The following is a 20,257-nucleotide window of genomic DNA, read 5'->3' as shown; positions in this document are numbered from 1 at the left end:
TAAAATTTTCATCCCCCCCCCCTTTTTGAATTTTTGTCATGTATTGCACGTTAGATTTACTGTACAAGCTTGCTTATTTGGTTTCCGCCGAAAACAACATCTGGTATCGAAATCTCCCTATTGTTAGAATGGAATCCAACACTTGTTTCTTCGAATATCTCGAAAATTCATTTCTGCAGATACTGCCGATTACCTGTTCTCATCAGTATATATACTTTGTTTTACTTCTGTATTTCGGAGGTGCTTGTGGATTTGTTTACCTTGGCGGAAGCACTTAAATATTGTTCACTTAACCACCATGTTTTCTCGTCGTCCCAGATAAGTTTGAATTGAAGTACACAATTTGAAAGATTTATTAATGCTATTTGTTGGCATTTGATGCATTTCGTTTGCTGAATTTTTTTACTTCCAGAAAATTTAAATTTTTTTCTTACTTGAAGTAACTTTAAAACGTTTTTCTTCCTAGGATGAAATAGGACACTTGAACATTTTGCATGCCAAGAAAGCATTGCAAATGATCATTACGGGATAACCATTGGGACATATCTATGGGATATAATAACCAATGTTCCAACGAGAACATTACTAGCTGTCACATATGATATTGACTGTCATTACTATCATATGTGACAGCTAGTAACGTTCTCGTTGGAACATTGGTTATCATATCCGATAGATATGTCCCAACGGTTATCCCGTGATGATCATTTGCAATTCTTTCTTGGCATGCAAAGTGTTCAAGTGTCCTATTTCATCGCAGCAAGAAAAACGTTTTGAAGTTATAACTTGTACAATTGAAACAAAATTGCAACGGATTATTTCAGCTGTATGCCTAATATCTACAAAACGCAGTGATAAAAGTGACAGGATATTTTTGGCTATATTGTGTCGTAGTTGTATTGGTACCATTTCTAAACCTATTTCTTCTGATACATTTCATTTGCATCCACAGAATAATTTGAAGCCTAAACCATTTTAGAGTGGCAGGATAACATGAATAGTGGTATAAAATAATGTTAGTCTGCAAAAACGTGTTACTTAATTTGGCAAGAAATAGTTTTCCTTTAAATATTTTGCTTAACTTCTAGTAGAAAATAGCTCAAAAAATATCAAGAGTCCAGAAAATATTCTTCTACTATTCCAAATGAAAAGATACTTCGGCTTTTAAGAGCTGTGACTGAATGCTGCGCTTTAGGTTACGGGTATTCCAAAATCTGAAGTATTGAACTTGTGCTAGAGGAGAAAAAATGTATTGATTTTCGTAATAGACCGAGAGGAAAAAAGGTATGGAGAAAGTGTATTGTCAAGAGCTGCAAACCTGTGAAAGTTCTTGACAAGTCGAAAAAGACAGGGTTCAATTGAACATGTCCTATAGAATTCGACGGAAAAGCACCAAGATAGTAGTGACTTCCATGAAGATAAAAAACTTGTGCGTTGTTGGTGCTTTCTTTTCTTGAAATACTGACAGCAAACAAAGTACAACTGAAAAAAGACGCAATTCCATCCCCCCCTCCCAAACACACTCGTACTTGTGATCATAGCTAAAACATAAATTATTGTCTAAAATATTTATAATTCTATTGTTACATCGTATAATAAAACTAACAGTTCAAATCCAATTGCAAATTATTTTAGTGTTTTATTATTTTCATTATGGGAACTTTATGTTTTTTTCTGACTAGCCAACTTGTTAAATGTGTGTAAAATAGCACTTTCAATTAAACGGGCGACTAACTACAATTTACAACTGTGTTACTGTGTGAGTGCATTTACTTGTTTCATTATGATAATTTTATGTTTCTTCTGACTAGCCTACCTGTTAAACGTAAGTAAAATAACACTTGACTGAACGAGCGACTAACTATTATTTACAACTGTGTTAGTGTATGTGTAAATTTTCTTGTTTTGTTATGGGAATTTTATGTTTATTCTGAGTTGCCTAATTGTTAAATGTATGCAGAATAACAATTTCGGTTAAACGAGAAACTAGCTATCATTTACAAATGTGTTTCTGAAGTAAATCCGGTTCCTTTCATTGAGATAATGGGTTTCCATCGTTACAATCCAAAAACTTTCAGTTGAATATGCTCATTGATCTAACTTTTACATGTTATCTGTTCAAAAATTTATAAAAACAAAATGAATGTATGTCTGTGTGTATGTTCTTCACAATTAATCCACAGCTTACGTCTTTGAAAAGTTAGTAACAGGTCCTTTAATGCACAGGCATTTCCATTGTTTTTTAAGTCCCACATGAAAAGTTGGGGGGAGGTCACTAGGAAATCTGAGAAACGGAATGTTTACGCCTATAGCTGTCAATGACAGAACTTTGCAATTTTCAAAAGTCCAAATACGTCTAAATTCAAAATTTAAGTCATAAGATTGGTTATTTGTACGCGCTGGAGGGAAATTTTACATATTTTCTTCTCTTTTATTTCAGCGTGTTTGTTGAACAATGAACATGAGTCACTTCACAATTTTTTTATTTTCGAAGGGGACCATACAAAGCCGGCCAGTGAAGCTCAGATTGTGCAATAAATACTCATTTGAGTTTACCTACAGTTTGTCTATGCTCACTGCACCCGAAACTGAAAAGAAAATTAAAGCAGGATTTATTTTGTAAATATGAAGTTCAAGCAACAAATAGCCTTTTATATAAGTGTGGTCACTGCCAAAGTGGACTATGCAAAGGGGAAAATTGCACAAATTTTAGTCACGATGGGTTTATGCTAGAGTGAATGTTCGTTCACATATAGCGCGTTGGATTTTAGTGCAAATGCAAACGCGCAATAAAACTGCGCTGTAACAGTCGATGCTAACAATTAATGGTGCAACAGCAGAGCTAACGCACATTTGTGAAATATCAAGAAATGTGCCTAGTGCGCATAAACTCTGCGATTACACTGCGTTAGCAAGCAATATTCCAAATAATTGCATTGAGGCATCTTGGAAACTAACAAGCGTTGCATGTGAACACACTGATTGATCGTTTGGTATTTCTCTAACGATTGTTAGTTCAAAGATTGTACAGCGTTAGAACCATCAATGGTTCGAATCGATGATTCTTAAGCAGGGCTAATGCGCGTTGAATCTGTGTTAAAATCCAACGCACGTTACATGTGAACGAACAATAAAAGTATATTCCACGACTCTTTTGAAGCTTATAATGAAATCGACTGCGAAAGGAAGTAAAGAATTTACAATCACAAGAGCTCGACCGAATGAAGATCGACAAGTGGCCAAGTTTTTAAAAACGCTGGATTATCGAGAATACGCGCACAACAGCTCTTTCAAGACGGGTTTATTTTGAAATGCCAGAATATGTACGGCTATTCTAGACCCAGCAACGTTATCGAGCTCCAAGTTTTTGGGACTTATTATGCACATGATATTCTTTATTTCTCTACATCCTATTCTTTATCATGAATTCATATTAAAAATGTATTAATTAAAGCATAAAATGTCGGTAAAGAAACTCACCTGAACTCCCCATAAAGGTAACGGACGGTCTACCCAAAGAATTGCATTCCTGGAACAGAAAGAAATAATTAAAAAGTGAAATTAAAAAAAAATGCATAAACTCAACGGTATTTATGAACCAATCTAAGTTAAACAGCTCATCTCAGAATCAAAATGCAACCAATCTTCGTCCCATAGCAAACTCATATAAGTAAAATTTAGCTGACTGAATTTGATGTGGCGAAAAAAGAAAGTGTGTGACTGTTAAAAGGTTTTTCTTTTTGAAGGAATTTTGTTTGGAATATTCTTTACAGTTATGTAAGAGAAAGAGCTTTCAAAATCTCGTGAAGCACATTTAGTGTAAAGCCACTACTTTTCAGTTTGTGCTTTGAGGTAAATGCCTCTGTAAATATAATCTTATTTCGTATTTGTCCTATAAAGCTGCTTTCTATTCTTTATCTGAGCTTCTATCAAAAAACATTAATTTTTTTAGAAAGGAATTGAAACATTATCTCTCTCTCTCTCTCTCTCTCTCTCTCTCTCTCTATATATATATATATATATATATATATATATATATATATATATATATATATATATATAAAGATTTTAAAAGACAGAAAAATGTAGGTATATAAACGAATAAAGGATCGCAAACAAACATTATAAGAACAAACAAGCTGCTTCTTCGTCAGTGGGTGGGAGCAGCGTACCCTAAGCAGAGTCTCACAGGTTTCGGAACGCGTCACGAGACAGCAAGTAAACTAGCAATATCATTATAAACCAAAGGTTGCAATAGATACAAAACTAATAGTTGTTAAAGTATAATGCAAAAGTTGTTGTAAACATAGAACAAATGTTCTTTAAAACAATTCATAATACAATTTGAAAAAAGACAAGACGATATCAATTCAAATGATGCTATTTTTACTTTAATTCCATTTAAATTGATATCATCTTGTCTTTCTTCAAATTGAATTATTAATTGTTTTAAAGAACATTTGTTCTATGTTTGCAACAACTTTTGCATTATACTTTAACAACTATTAGTTTTGTATCTATTGCAACCTTTGGTTTATAATGATATTGCTGGTTTTTTTGCTGTCTCGCGACGCGTTCCGAAACCTGTGAGGCTCTGCTTAGGGTATGCTGCTCCACCCAGTGACGAAGAAGCAGCTTGTTTGTTCTTATAATGTTTGGTTGCTTGTGGTCCTTTATTCGTTTACATACCTACATTTTTCTGCCTTTTTAAATCTTAAATATTTGGTATAATTCTAAGTGCTGCAGTTTGCGCCTTTTTTCTATTGATCTTTCGTTCGTTCCAAGTTCTGTGTGTATATATATATATATATATATATATATATATATATATATATATATATATATATATATATATATATATATATATATATATATATATATATATATATATATATATATATATATATATATATTTAATCCTTCTTTTGACTCGGGCTTTCAAAAATGTGGCCATCAAAATATTTTAGAAAATACTTCATTTTAGAAAACGCTTTTAATACCAAAGAAAATCGACCTTTTATCCCTTACTCTTCATTCCCAAGGGTCCGTTGCATCCACATGGCAACATGCTAATCGGGTGGGTGAAGGTCCTGGTTATACGTATAAAAAAACGTAGCACTCTCTACCAAGTATATTTAGAATGTCAAAAATACGAACTAAATAATAGCTCCCAAACTTGCCCTTAAATTGGTATAAAAATCATGATAACCAAATATCTGCAATACCTTTCCCACAAATATTCTTGATTCAAAAATAGCTTTGATAAGTAAGGAAGACACTACAATAGAAACATTCTGCAAATTGCTCTAAAAAAATAATAACTGATCATACAATAATATCAATCAAAATCACCGTAAAAGGGCTTTTTATGGAATCTGAATCTAAAAAAAGCTTCAGTGGCTGAAAAGCCGGGTGTAAAATGATATGTCGTTATCGATTATGGATATAAATAGACGATGCATTCACCTTTCTTCGATATTAGAGAAAGGTTTTTAGAGCGTGGGGAATTTAATTTAGCCGTCCTAATGATGCTCTAATTGAAATACTGCAGCTAAATTTGAAATATCCGTAGCAATATACTCAGAAATTCAATACACGGTTGCTTCAAAATATAGCTACTGGACCAATCAGTATCTTTTCGCATGATTACAGAATGATTTGAAACGAATGTTGAGGTTTCAAACGTGTATATTTATCAGAGTAAAAATGATACATAAGCAATTTTTTTACGTTGTTAAATCATTATAAAGATATTCTATGTATTTTTTGCCTGAGATATGAACAATGGAACCACTTGCACTCAAATTACTAACATACACGTTATAGCATATGCGCAGTAACAGAAGCAACTGCTGAAATAATCCAATTTTTAAGAAACACAGCATCCTTTATGCTTCCCCCCAACCGGAAAAAATCACATGGTAAGAGGTTTGGTGACCTGAGGGAGAAGGTAATCATAAAGTTTTAAATCATTTATCCCTTGATCGCCATTTTGACCAACTTTGTAACAAATTATCCGCATAAGACAACCTGCAGAGACATGTAGCGGTAGCTGTTTGAAACTGTGCAACTCTCTCTTCAGTTCAAGCTCCTCTAGAAAATCGTAGGTTCAATATACCCAAATTGGTCGCTGCATACCCTCCCCCCCCCCATCGTTTTTGAATTACCCCGCACCTTTGCGTCGATGATTCATGTTTTAAGATGCAGTGGTGAACACACTAGTATCAAAGGAAGAGTCTCTTTCTAGTTCCTCTAGGAAAAGGAAAAGAAAAAACTTGCAAAAACTTATTTTTAATTATGAACAGTTTATTAAATGGGGTCTGTTCATTTACTAGTCGAGCTAACTTACTTCAACAGTCCGAAGTGCTGCTAGATTTTGAAGTCAATTTCTTGAAAAGTCTTTACAGGGGTTAAATCAAAAGTTTAAATAAAAAAGTTCTCTTCAAATGTAAGTTTATTATAATTAATTATTCAAAATACGTCAATTTTTATCTTTAACTACATGACATTGATAATTTTGCCTTCAGTTTTGCGTAGAATCAAAATTTAGAACTCAATTTATATCTTGCTTTAAAAAAAAAAAGAAAAAAAAAAAGCAGGAACCTGCTTGTCAAAGCGATAGGCTTTTAACCTAACGATCCTGAGTTCGACTCCCTGCTCTGTGTGTCTTTATAACGTTTCTAAAGTATATCTCCTTAGCATTAAAACAAATGCTGAGGAGTGACAAACATTAAGATACATCAACAAAGACCTTCCCAACTTAAGAACAGTAAGCGAAATTTAATCAAAACTTCTTGATATTTTTTTTTTGAAATAGCACATTGTTGTTGAGTGAAATTATGAAAATAAAGTGTTTCTGATCATATATGGATCGTCAAGTCCTACTATTCAGGAAATAACGGCCCTTTTGTGACTCGAAGTATATTTGGGATCGAGGACAAGCTCAAGACAGCAGGCCCGAGTGTTATACTAATGAAAAATGGGTCAAATTACGATGTGTCAATTTTTTAAAAAAAGACTCCATCAAAGTGGTCCTGATCTCCGAAAAAAAGTGGGAGAGGGCTCATATGGAGTGGATCCGACCAGACTGATAGGCTGTAAGAACACTTTGGAGAGTCCGAGTTCACCATTGTGAGGGAGGGAAAGTGTTGTCCCACGGACAGAATTCTCCCTCGTATTCTCCCTTCGAATTTTCAGAACCAAAAACGAGTAAGAAAGATGCTTAAAAATTCCAGTTTTGGCATATTTTAAAGAATTTGCAATCACTAGCGCTGGCTCAAATAAATTTGAACAAACTGTGTTGCAATGTATTTTTAAAGAAATTTATTTTACTAAGGGATAAACCTGGTGCAACAGCTGACACCTTCATTCGTCAAGAACTACAGCGAAAACATACGTAGTGTACAAAATTTCTATGTATCAGGAAAGGGAGGGGGGTGAACTATAAACTGATTTCGGCTAGATCACTTTTAAGTACAATGCTAGTAGTAATAACCAGATTTGCATCAAAAAGCGTAGAATTTTAAGAAAAAATTCCGGAAACAAAAACCTGCGGATAACAGAATGAAACTGATTTTTCTCGAATTTAAATCTATCAATGGACTCAAAATTGCCATTCAGAAGGTCATCGGAAGCTTGGATGTCTTCTCGACACTTCAACAAGTCTTAGAAGAATTTAGCTATGCGTCTCCGCCACATCGTACTCATATCAATGTCGAACATAAAGAAAATCAGTAGTAATTTTTATCGCTTGGATCAAGGTTTTTAATTCATCAGTTTTTGAAATTTTTAATCTGCATTTGATATAGCTCAATAATTGTCACCCTGCACATTTTTTTCTTAAATTAGTTCCTTTTAAATTTTTGTATAAATAAAAAATTACTGCTCAAAACAGAAATTACGCATTTTTTACAGTTAACCTATGTGTATTTATTAAAAATTTTAACGAAATCATATGAATTATTTTTTAAAACTGTTGTTTGGGGGTACGACATAACTTACTTAGTACTATTTCAACCTTCTTAAGCAAGACATAAACTTACAGATTTTTTTTCACAGTTATTGGCAAAAACTATGCAAACATCTCACATTTGATTTGCATTTTTAAGAGACTTGTGCTCCCGTAAGGCATCCCAAATTTGCAATAACGCAAGAATAATTTTTCTGCAGGATGAATGAAGTGCTTTAAATATGTAAATACGTTCACCAAATGTTAAAATGCACATTTTATTATAACATGCGTAATATATATGTTCCTGAATTCAATTGTTAAAACGCTCATGGTACACTCATTTGTATACGTTTGGCATATGTTACAAAAATCGCAAATGCTTCACGCGAGATAGCTAGTTTATTAATATTTTTTAAAAGAACTGCGAAAAAAACTCTCAAAATATAGCACATTCGCAAGAGGGTTAGTGAACAGATAAAAATGCCTGAAAAGTTAATTCTAACTATGGATTAGAAAACAACATTCGTTTTAATAAGTATTCTTTTTTATTTCCTTTTACGAAAAAGGAAGTACAGTAGACCCTCGTTTTACGCGGGGGTTACGTTCCTCGCAAATGTCACGTAAATCAAAACCGCAAAAAATAAAACTTAATATTAGTGTTAAAGTAGGGTTATTTTCTGGAGAAAAAATACTTCATTCTAGTGATGACTAATTGTATAATAAGTTTAATGTGTACTTACATCGATTTCTATGCACAACTTGCAGAAAGAAAACAAACTAAATTAGAGTTTCGAAAAGGAGCTGGATATGATAGTCTTTTGGCAGTCAACTTTTCTCTATTGTTCTTTGCAATGCATTAACGCATCAATGATCATTTCTATGATAGAATCTTCTATGATAGAATCTTCCATGATAGAATCTTCTTTCTATGATAGAATCTTCCTTCACTAACAAATTAGAAATATGATTTCCATTGTCAAGGAATGACTCAAAATTTTCAATAATAACGTTTTTGGTTCTGTGTGATCGATGTCGGTATTCTAATTGCTTTTGGGCTCCTTTGTCACTCTTGAAAGCTCTTCTTCCAGTGAGGTCTGAACTGTGCGAGTTTAATAACTTTACTTCTGGAAAGAGCTCTTTAACCAATCGCATAAAATATCTCCAATGGCTCAAGCTGGATTATTAGCAAGCCAAAATGCAGTTTACTGCTCGTAACCTGGAATCTTTGTGAATTTAGGTTTTGAAAGAGGGGAGAATTGTATCTTTTTGCATTGCCACATCCGCGTAAAATAGAATAAAGGTGTCAAATCATAAACCGCGTATAATCGAAACCGAGTAAAATAAACCCGCGGCGTAAAACAAGGGTTTACTGTATTGTATTCGCAAAAAAATTTTCATTCCAAAATCGGCCTTAATTTCCATTTTGCTTGCCCCCGAATGAATATTGAGTTTTTTTTTTTTCAATTCGACCACACGTGGATATATGCCTAAGAACGTCTAGACACTCGAAGTATCCATTTTGACGATCCCCGAGTTAACTACAACGAGTTTTCTCGTGACGTACGTATGTGTGTATGTGCGTATGTATCTAGCATAACTCAAAAACGGTATATCCTTGAAATTTGATACGTAGACTCATAGTGGGGTGTAGTTGAGCACCTCCCGTTTTGGTTGCATTCGGATGTTTCAAATGGGGTCTTTTGCACCTTTGTGGGGTAAAATCATTGTTAATTTCAATGCAAACTCAAGTGGTGTTATAATTTGGCAGACACTTGGCAATATATTGTCAAGCTTTTGGTCGCCAAGTTTTGTCACCAACTTGGCGACAAATTTGGTCGGGCAATTATAATTTTTTTTTTAAATCTGGTTTCAATTTCGCCATACTTAGATAGTTAACCATTGAATCACATTAAATCTGCCAATATTGGGAAAATTTATCTGTATAAAACGTTTTCTGTTCGCCACAAACTTGGGGTGAAAATATTTAAAGTGGTTTTTTTTTTTTGCTTACTCTGAGGCACTATTATCATTAAATTGGAGTGAAAGGAAGCCATGTGATGCACACATCAACTCGTTTATTAAACAGAATTGCAGTATTTTTTATCTAAAACAAAATGCAAAGATCGTAAAATAAAACTAAAATGATTAAGGCTTGCATTTCAACTTCAACTCCCTATCTAGTATTATTTACTCAAACATTAGGTGTCAATGTTACCAGTTACAAATGTAGTTAGGAATTTTGAGACCATTGGACTCGAATTTATGAAAAGAAATAATGCAATACATTTTCTCTGTTGACTAAGCTATTTCAAATTATTTGCTGTCCAAAATAAATGTAGCAACTTTTGTCGAATGGCAATTAAAAGTCATATGATGTAGTTCTTAATGGAACTAATTGGCTGCAGTGTAAAGTAGTTTCATTTTCTCTAGAAAAACACATAAAACAAATCTCGTTTCAAAAAAATAAAACGTCCGGAGATATTTATATTGATTGATATTGAACGGATCTAGGGTAACATTCGTCGATATGTTTAATGCAGCTTCAGGGTTTCTAAGTAAAAGACATAATTTGAACCATTTTTTTAAAGCAGAGATCACCAAAATTAATTGTTAGAACTCAAAAATTCATCTATCACGTATCGATACAACAAATAGTTGCCAGACATTTATTTTACCGATGATAATTAGAATAATTCGAAGCTATGATTGCCTATAAGACATTCATTAGCAGTCGTCAAAGTAGTTTCGGAAATTAAAGTTAATGACTGAAGGCTAATTATATCGCAATTTGGAATCAGAAAATGAGGCTTCACAATTAGTCCGTGAAAGGTTTAATGGCTTGAATCGTCGGAATTTATTAATGAAGTAACTATTGAAGATTAAATTGTACATGTAACATAAAACATTAGGTCGAAGCACATGTTTTTTTTTATGTTCAGGTATATACGCTAGGTCTACATCACTGGTACTAAAACTTCAGAATTATGAGTTTTGGTATGTATTAGTGCATTGTCAAGCCTATTGTCTTCTTTAAATCCTTATGTGCTTATAAAACTGTGTGATACGATTTTTCTCACTTGAATACTATCACCGTGCACTGAATTATCTATTTAATTGTAACCAAAATTGCCAAATGATACAGGTGTCTGACACGTCTTTATTTTTTTTTGTTACACCCTCTATAACATTTTCATGCACCCTTGTTTATAATGAGACCAAAATAGATTAATTTCATATTAACTTCAATAATTAGAAACATAAAATAGCTATTAGTATAGCATCTTGAAAAATACCATCTGTAACAATTATTGCTAAATGAATTATTTTATTTTAATTAGAAGCGCTGTAAACTTCTGAAGTGGCAACATTTAATTTTTAAATTTATCTATTATTCCGCAAGATAAATTTTTCTTCCGCCCTAACATAGAGAACTTGGTTTCAGGAAAAATTTTGTCAAAGCTATACATAAAAAAGGCAAAGGTTTTTTATGTTTGAAAAGGATTCTTCCAAAATTGAGTGATGCTAAATTAAAAGAAGGCGTTTTTGTCGGTCCACAAATAAGAAAGCTTATGATGAGCAATGATATTGACGAAAACCTCTCCCAAAAAGAACTAGGGGCTTGTTTATCTCTAAAAGATGTAATTCGATGATTTTTAATCAGTCATAAAGCTGAAAATGCAAAGTGTTAAGTGAAAAACTTGCTGCAAAAATATGAAACGATGGGTGCAGAATGTCATTGAACTGTACATATTAGCATTCTCACTTCGTGATTCCCTCTGTGGATCTTGCAATGGTGAGTGATGAGCAAGTTGAACGCCATCAAGGTAATGAACGTATAGAACAACGTTAGCAAGGTAAATGAAATGCAAAAAGGTTGGGAGATTACACTGATGGTTTTTAATTCAAGAGGATTTCACTATTCGCAAGAAGAAAAGTTAATTTTTCCTTATTTACTTTTATAAAATGTGGCTTACTTTTCTACTCAGGGACAAAACCTATGCCATCTCTCCTCACAATGTGTGCATAGGAGTATATTATTACTATATATGCATCAATATTCCAAATTTAGGTAAATAAATACGTTACGATTTGATTTAAATATCTCATCTTTTAGCAATTTATGGAAATTAAATTCGTCATAACTTTAAAATGGTACGTGTTACAAGAATTTTGTTTATATATTTATGTTTAGCTGGCCCAATTTGACATAAATCAGCTATTTAATTCAATGTTAGAGAAAGAAAAGTAAAACCTTGTCATACAGTATAATTATTACGTTATTTAAAAGTGGCTATTTGTAAAAAGTTGAAATTTCGTATGCAAAACCAGTAAACATCAATTAGGATCTCCCTTTTTGGTTGCAATCAGGTGTTCTAAAAGCCCACTTTGCTTTTAGAACACCTGATTCATCATGTCAAGCTGACGTTAATTCTAACTCGTTTTGATCAAGGTTTTTTTTTCTGCTCGCAGCATGTACCAATCACTCCCTGTATTTCAAATAACTCGTTGGCACACTGAACGTGAAACTACATGTCAGTAACACAACTGAATTTTAATCCAAAGAAATATGCATCAATTTGTCAGTCCTCCACTGATCTAGTTTAGTGTGCCATAAAAGGGCGCTCTGAGCCGCCAATAATTGTCTATATTTTGGGAACTATCTGGCACACCCAAAAACCAATCTGATGGTGTCGTAAAACCCAATCTGGCATGTCTTAGATCTGTCATTAGTATCTGTTTAGCCTCGGCAATGCTGCCGAGTTAGGATCGCTCCAACTATAGACTAGAAAATGCTAGACTTAGAAGCAAATTTGGCAACCATTTGGAAGGGAACAACGTATTAAGTCGAACATACTAAAAGCATTCAGTTGATGATTTTTGTGGAGGTCAGATGAAATAAAGAAGCTTATCTAACTTTCGTAATATAGTTCCGAAAGTCAGACATATTTGTCCTTGTCTACTGTCTTACCACGGATTGAACAGAAAGGCAAACATCCGGTTCACAGGGAGGGAAATGGACGCATCTATTGGTTTTCAGGAATGTCAGCGGGGGGGGGGGGGATTGCAAATGTATGTTAGCCTCTAAATTAAGCAGAGTAAAATTCAAATGAGCGGAACACGAGCATCAAAATTTTAGTTTTGTCCTCATTCATATAGACTCGTCTGAACTGGACGTTTCCAATTCCATACAATCCGTTGTCAAACAGTAAAGTGTTTCACCAAAGCACAGCATTTATAATTCAGACTTGTTCCAAGTATTTCTATATTTCAGGAATCTGGAACAACAACGAATTATATTTAGCCTAATAAACTTGAGTACCAAAAACAAAAGGTACTACATGATTAAATTTTATGTTATGCAGTAAATTTTTGAAATCATGAAACATCTTTAAAGCTGCACACATAAGTTCATATCTGGATGCTCTCAAAAGAAGAACATATGACTGCAGGGCTTACTTCGAAATTTGAAGACAATGAAAATCTATACTAACCTCTAAGCCAAATGAAGTTGAGATAAAAGTTTTAGTAGAAAAATATTTTATTCTTTCGAGAACACTTCATGATATTGTTATCTCAAGAGAAAAAACAACAATAGAGTGAAGAAGAAAGGTAAATTAGAATTGTTACAAGGAAATCTCTACTTTTTAAGTTTCTCAAAAAATGTTATTAAAAATAGTTATCCGTATTTCTCCTAAACTACTGTGTTGTAATTCAAAAACCAAATCTATTTTACGTAAATGAACAGAACTGCTTTACCAATATATATTTATCCCTTTATATTATATTTTTATATCTGCTTTAGTAGTTTAGTCATAAAATAACGAAGTTCACTTTGATTTTACGTAATAATCTGGTACATTCATTAGACATTAGATATTTAATCAATGATAAATACACATTAATATTTACATTCACATTGTTCTCAAAAACTGACAAGCAAATCATTCGGAGGATTAAATTTAGATGCAAATTACTTTTTTACGTATTTTACTTAAATTCAGCTCATATTTGTTTTGTTTTATTTTTCTTCTCAACCAAATTGCAAACCGCTACGAAATAAAAATGAGATCAATTAATTTCACATTGAGTTCAATTCAACTTATTTTTGCCTTTAAATAATTATACGAGTAAAATACTGCTAATTTTAAAATAGTGAACTCATATAAAGTGATGCATCAAATGTTATTCAAACGAAAACTAAAACCTTTTGACAAAACCTAGTGGCCAGAGAGTGAAATGCTTTTTGCTTCTTTTGTAAAATTTTGACCGTCAGTTGAACTGGTTTCGATACTAGAAACTGTGTCTTTTATAATGGAATAAATAGCAGAAAATCATGAAGAATGAAATAGATGCAAGATAAACTGATTAAGAGTAGGTCATAGAAAAGAATTCGACTAACTTAATGAAAAAGACTATCTTCGAAAAAGACTAACTTAACGAAAAGAAAATTGCAAATGTAAGTGAATGTAACCACGATGAAAACAAATTAGAAAAAACTAAACTTTACTACAATTTCCAGCATTATTTTCCCAGTTTTGGGCTTTTTTCTCCATGCCTATAAGGTCTTTTTTTTTAATCTCGTGAGGAAAATAGCATTTTCTAGAAAGGAAAAAGGGAAAAAAAAATTACAGATAATAAGAAAATGAAGACGAAGAATAAAGGAGTAATTAACTAAAAATATAACGAAAGGAGAGAAAACAAAAACTGAATGATAAAGCTGAACAAAAATCCATATATTCTCATTCAATCATGAAGCACCAGTTTCCAAGTCTACAGAAAATAAATAATTCATTGATCAGTGTGCATCATTTACACTTCGAAACAAAGACGTTTCCACAAAAAATCCATCTACGATTCACAATCATATTTCTGGAACAGAAGATAATGTTTTCTTATTGAAAAACCATCCGGAGAACTTCTTTTTTTCTTTTTTTACAGAATTCTATCTTGTCATATATAGAAGGGACTTTATTGACTCTGGTCACTTGCGGAAATGACAGCTGGATTGTCGAGGCTGCTTTCATTAAATGAGAACAAAAGAAAAAGAGAAGATGATGAAAGTATTGCAGTTGTGTCTTGTGTGATGGGATTTGGTCTTTTTCTTCTCGTATTTCGCAACGACTGTTATGACACAAAGCTGCGTTTTACTAAAAACAAGCTGAAAAATGTTCGTAACTTCTTAAACTATCGCTACCACTTTAAAATAAATTGAATTTGTTCTACGCTTTAAAACAATTACTGCTTGTGGTAACTAATGCACTGTACAATGCTGGTAAAAAAAATGCATCACCCTCGCATTTTCACAACAACGAGATTATGTGAGAAGTTTTGGTCGACGGATTAACGATGAATGTATGTGAAATCTGCAAAACTTATGAAATAAACATTTAACAGCAGGAATTCGATAATTGTTTACGAAGATCGGAGCTGTTTCCGTGCCAAGGCAAACTGCTGACCCCATGCTCATTTTTCCATTTCTGAACCTGCGTGTGAGTTTAGTGAAAAAAAAATACTTAACCCCATGTCAATTTAAGTCTAATGGCAGGATAAAGGTTTTTAAATTGTACTTACCAGTTTTGCCCAATGGCACGGAGCAGAATCATTCTGGAAAATGACATTTGGAACTGAAGTAAAGTGATCCCGGAAAGTAGGAACTAATTTCTCCTCCAAAATGCCAATATATACCTGAGTGTTTACTGTTCCTTGCACAAAGTGAAGCTCCACCAACTCCTTGATCAGAAAAACATCCCCAAATCATCTGGAATACGGGATGCTTAACTGTGTGTTAAATGCACCGGGATGATATTCCTCTTCTTTGTGGCGCGGGTGATGCATTTTTTTTTTACCTCCACTGTAGGTGCAAATGGCTAATTAAAGCGTTTATAATAATCCCTGCGTTTAACTCGCTATCTTTATATATTAATAGGCAAGCCGTTTTCTTTCGGTACCACTTTCTCTTCTGTTTGTGAACCGATTTCCTTCATTCTTTTTTTGTTCGGTAGCTATTGCCGAGTTTTAGTGTCATCAATAAAAATTTTTGAAATCGAACGCTAATTAACGGAGATATTAATAAAAAACGCATTTTCGTCCTAAATGGATCTTTCTACGCGAACGGATAGTCCAATTTTTTCGAATTTGATATGGTTCGAAAGGTCTTTAAAAAACACTCCTAACGAAAAAAATGTCAGGGCGCCCAAGGTCCAATAACCTAAATCCACTAGAAAAAAAGTTATAAGCGTTTTTTAGCTAGCGAAACTCAAAAATTTTAATTTTGACTCTTTTCATTGTTGAAATTCATTGTTGAAACCGTAAAACATTAAGTTTTAATTGGTTTTTTAAACCGCTCTTTCTACAAGAAAAATGCATTTTAGCGCTTTGAGCTTGGTATGGTTGGAAAGCTCGTAAAAACTACTTCTAAAAATGTTTGCCCTCCCCGTTTACGGCAAAAAAACGAGAACCCACTAAGATGACTAGAAAAGGATCTAGAAGCAATTATAAATTAGCGAAAATTCATTTTTATTTGATTTTTCACGCGACTAAGTTAGCGTGAAGAAATTGCTAGATAGTATTATGTGTTGCCATTTCTCGCTTGACCGTAAAGAAATGCAATTCTTGCATTTTTTTTTTAATATTATTATTGAGGCTTTTGGGTTAACTACGGGCATTAAAAATATTTTCATTTTGATTATGTTTTCGCGATTTTATTATTTAAGTAAATCATTTTACGGAGTGAGGGAGGGAGGACTTTTAGTTTCGATAAAATTACCTTCTTCTCAGAAAACCTGCATTTGCTATCGCCAGCAACAAATCTCAAGGTGAAACTTTTGAAAAAATTGGCGTATTATTACGACGTCCAGTGCTTTCGCATGGACAAATTATGTTGCCGCGAGTAGGATTCGTTCATTTGACTGTTGAAAATTTTATATTTCTAACGACAACGGTCATGCCTACTTTTACAAAGAATATTGTTTATCCAGAAGTTTTACGTATTAAAGGAGTTTTACGGTATCATTTCATTCAGGAAGACTTCCATAATTGTGAAATTGGCGAACTTTATCCATTGGTGTAAAATTTTTGCCACCAAAATGCCAGTGCGAGAAATATTTTTCTCGCGCTTTTATATTAGAGTAGAGAAATGTCTATTTGCAAGGAGCTGACTACGAATCAAGTCCCTATTTAAGGTGGGATTCATTAAATTAACCGTTCGTGACAAGGGGGAGGAAATAAATGACAAGAAGGACATACAATGGAGAAAATGTGACATCAAGTCTTTTTTTCTTTTTTTTTCTGGTAAGAAAGTTTATTAAAAACAGTATGACATGTGGCAAAAGGAACAGGGAGCATGGTGAAGTTGAAACTTTGTGACAAAGGGGAGAGGGGTCGAAATTTTTGAAAAGTGCATTAGTCAATTATTTCCTAAACCGCAAACGTATCACAAAAACGATTTTTTTAAAAATAAAATTGCACTATTATTACGATGTCCAGTGTTTTTGAAATGGACAATTTTTAATGTAGCAAGTATCATTCGTTCATTTGTCTGTTTGAAATTTTATATTTCTAATGGAAGAGGTCAAGCCAACTTACTCAATAATATTAAACTTTTTAGAAGAAATATTGTTCATGAAGAAGTTTTACGTATAATCTTAGTTTTGCAGCATCATTTCATTCGGGACGATTTTGATAATGGGGTGGTTTCCTTCAGTCAAAAGTACTACTTTTAGTCATTAAAATGGATAGAATGAGCAAAAAAAAAAAAAAACATGGACTCAGAAAATACTTTTATTTTCCCAACAGTTATTTTTTAATAAAATTTTTAAAAATGTCCGATTCTTCAAACAAGGCGTGGTTTTTATGACATCACAAATGATGCACTATGGCGCATTTTTCTACCGCATTTCCACGTTATGATAATCAAGAAGTCAATCACAATTGAGCTCTACGCTTGCTATCAACCATATCGTTGCCAATACACGTGAGTAAAGATGCAAATTAAATATTTTGGACCGTGAATGGTAACACAGAATGGCATTTCATCATTTGTGATGTCATCGGCAGAAGCGCTAAATGATGAAAGAACACCGATTTAAGTATTTTTTTTTAAATATCAAACTTAAAGAAATTATTTAAAAAATGGTCAGATTCTATGTTTTTAAGCATGCTATTTCAGAAAAAAATACTTTTAAAATTTCGGAAACGACCCCATTGGGAAATTGGAGCTCTTCATTTATTGGCGTCAAATTTTTGACACCAATTGCAGAGCGAGAAATGTTTTTTCTTTGCATACATAAACAAAGAGTAGGAAAATATGTATTTGCTTACGGTTACCATAAAACAGGGGCTGTCCACGAATGAAGTCCCGCTTTAAGGTGGGGTTCACGAAATAGTAACAGTTTGTGACAAGGCAGAGGGCTCTCCATCTATTGGCGTCAAATTTTTGACACCAATTGCAGTGCGAGAAATGTTTTTTCTTTGCATACGAAAACAAAGAATAGGGAAATGTATATTGGTATACGGTTGCACAAAATAGGGGTTGTCCACGAATGATGTCCTGCTTTAAGGTGGGGTTCACGAAATAGTAACAGTTTGTGACAAGGGAGAGGAAAGATATGACAAGAGGAGCATACGATGAGGAGAACGTGACAACAAGCCTTTTTTTCAATAGGAACATTTATGAAAAACAGCGTGACATGTGACAAAAGGAAGAGGGGTATGGTGAACTTGGAAACTTTGACAAAGAGGTGACAGGGTAGAAAATGTTGAAAAGTGTGACATCAGTTATGCACCGCCCTCAACCATAAACAAATCTCAAAAATGACCTTTTTTTAAAATTGTACTATTATTGCGACATCCAGTGTTTTCGAATGGACAGTTATCTGTTGCTACGAGTAGAGTTCGTTCATTTGGTACTTGGAAATTTATATTTGTAATGACGAAGAAGCTACTTACTCAGTAATAGTAGACGTTTTATAAGTAATATTGTTCGCACAGAAGTTTTTCGTATAAACTGAATTTTGATGCTTCATTTCATACGGGAATATTTCGAAAATTGTATTATTGACGATTTTTATCCATTGGCGTCAAATTTTTTGTTTCCAATGCCAGGACAAAAAATGTTTTTCCTTTGCATACGTAAACAAAGAGTAACGAATTATTTATTTGCATAGCGTTAGCACAAAGCAACATGGTATCCAAAATAAAATTAATCAAACCAAGAATTTAAAAACCACACCAATTTCCCAATGGGACTGTTTTCTTCAGTCAAAAGTACTACTTTTAGTCACTGAAATTGATAGAATAAGCAAAAGAAATAACGTGGAACCAGAAAAAACTTTTGTTTTCTCGACAGTTTTTTTTAAATTAATATTTCAAACGTTCGATTTTGGAAATAAAGCGTGATCTTTATGACGTTACAAGTGATGTACTTTGCCACGCTACTCCATTGCCGTGCTAAATGTTTACGCTTTGCTGTCAACCGCATTTCCACGCTATTATAATTTGCACAGTGCGCTAATGGCATCAATGAATGGCATTTCATCGCTTTTGATGCTATGTGCAGAAGCGTAAAAACTGAATTTCAATCTGCGCACCAATTAAAATAATTGTTAAAAAATATTAAATTTTTGAAAATTATTTTAAAAAAATGGTTAAAACTCATGTTTCTAAGCTTGCTTTTTCAGAAAAAACACTTTAAAAATTTTGAAAACGACCCCATTACCGAAATATCAACTTTCATCCATATATTTTGAGAATAACAGACAAAAAACAAAATTGAAATAAATTATTACCTTTTGTTATTGTGTCTAAGTATAAAAATTGTATGTTTGCAGATATGCAGTAAACAAGAGTAAAAGTAAAAATAAAAATGTTGGGAATAGTTAAATTCATACAAGGTTTCTCAAATATTCATTTATGAATATGGTTGAATTTCGACCACTGGGTGAACACTAGTATATAATATTATATAACGCGCAGGAATAACGCGTATAACTATCCCTGTGTTTATCTCTGCGCTGCACAATGTGTTTGGTTATACCACTTAATTGTTAGCAACTCTTAATTTAGTAGGGACTTTTTCCATACCAATTACTAGTTTTTCCTTTTTTTCAAATTTTATTTAGTTATCAGGAGTTTTATTTTGATGGTAACTTTTTCTTTAGCTTTTAAGATTTTCAGTTCAGTCATTAAGATTCCTTCTCTAGTCACAAGCATTTTTAGTTCCTACACTTCAAAAACCTTTAATCTGGGACATTTTTGCATTTTGTGATTAGAAATTCCTATTCAATCAAAGTTTGATTTGTAGCTTCT

General features: G+C 33.1%; 1 protein-coding gene across 1 annotated transcript in view; it reads right to left on the bottom strand.

Annotated features, from left to right (window-relative positions):
- LOC129222864 (potassium channel subfamily T member 1-like) overlaps positions 1-20,257 on the bottom strand; it is a 368,024-nt gene that overhangs the window by 192,139 nt on the left and 155,628 nt on the right. Inside the window, exon 6 of the mRNA XM_054857422.1 lies at positions 3,481-3,529. Within this exon, the coding sequence (XP_054713397.1) occupies positions 3,481-3,529 (49 nt within the window). The remainder of the gene's footprint in view (positions 1-3,480; positions 3,530-20,257) is intronic.

This window comes from Uloborus diversus, chromosome 5, assembly GCF_026930045.1.
Source record: "Uloborus diversus isolate 005 chromosome 5, Udiv.v.3.1, whole genome shotgun sequence".
NCBI classification, from domain to species: Eukaryota; Metazoa; Arthropoda; class Arachnida; order Araneae; family Uloboridae; genus Uloborus; species Uloborus diversus.
Note: the sequence above shows the minus strand (reverse complement) of the source record. Positions and strands in the feature narration are given on the sequence as shown.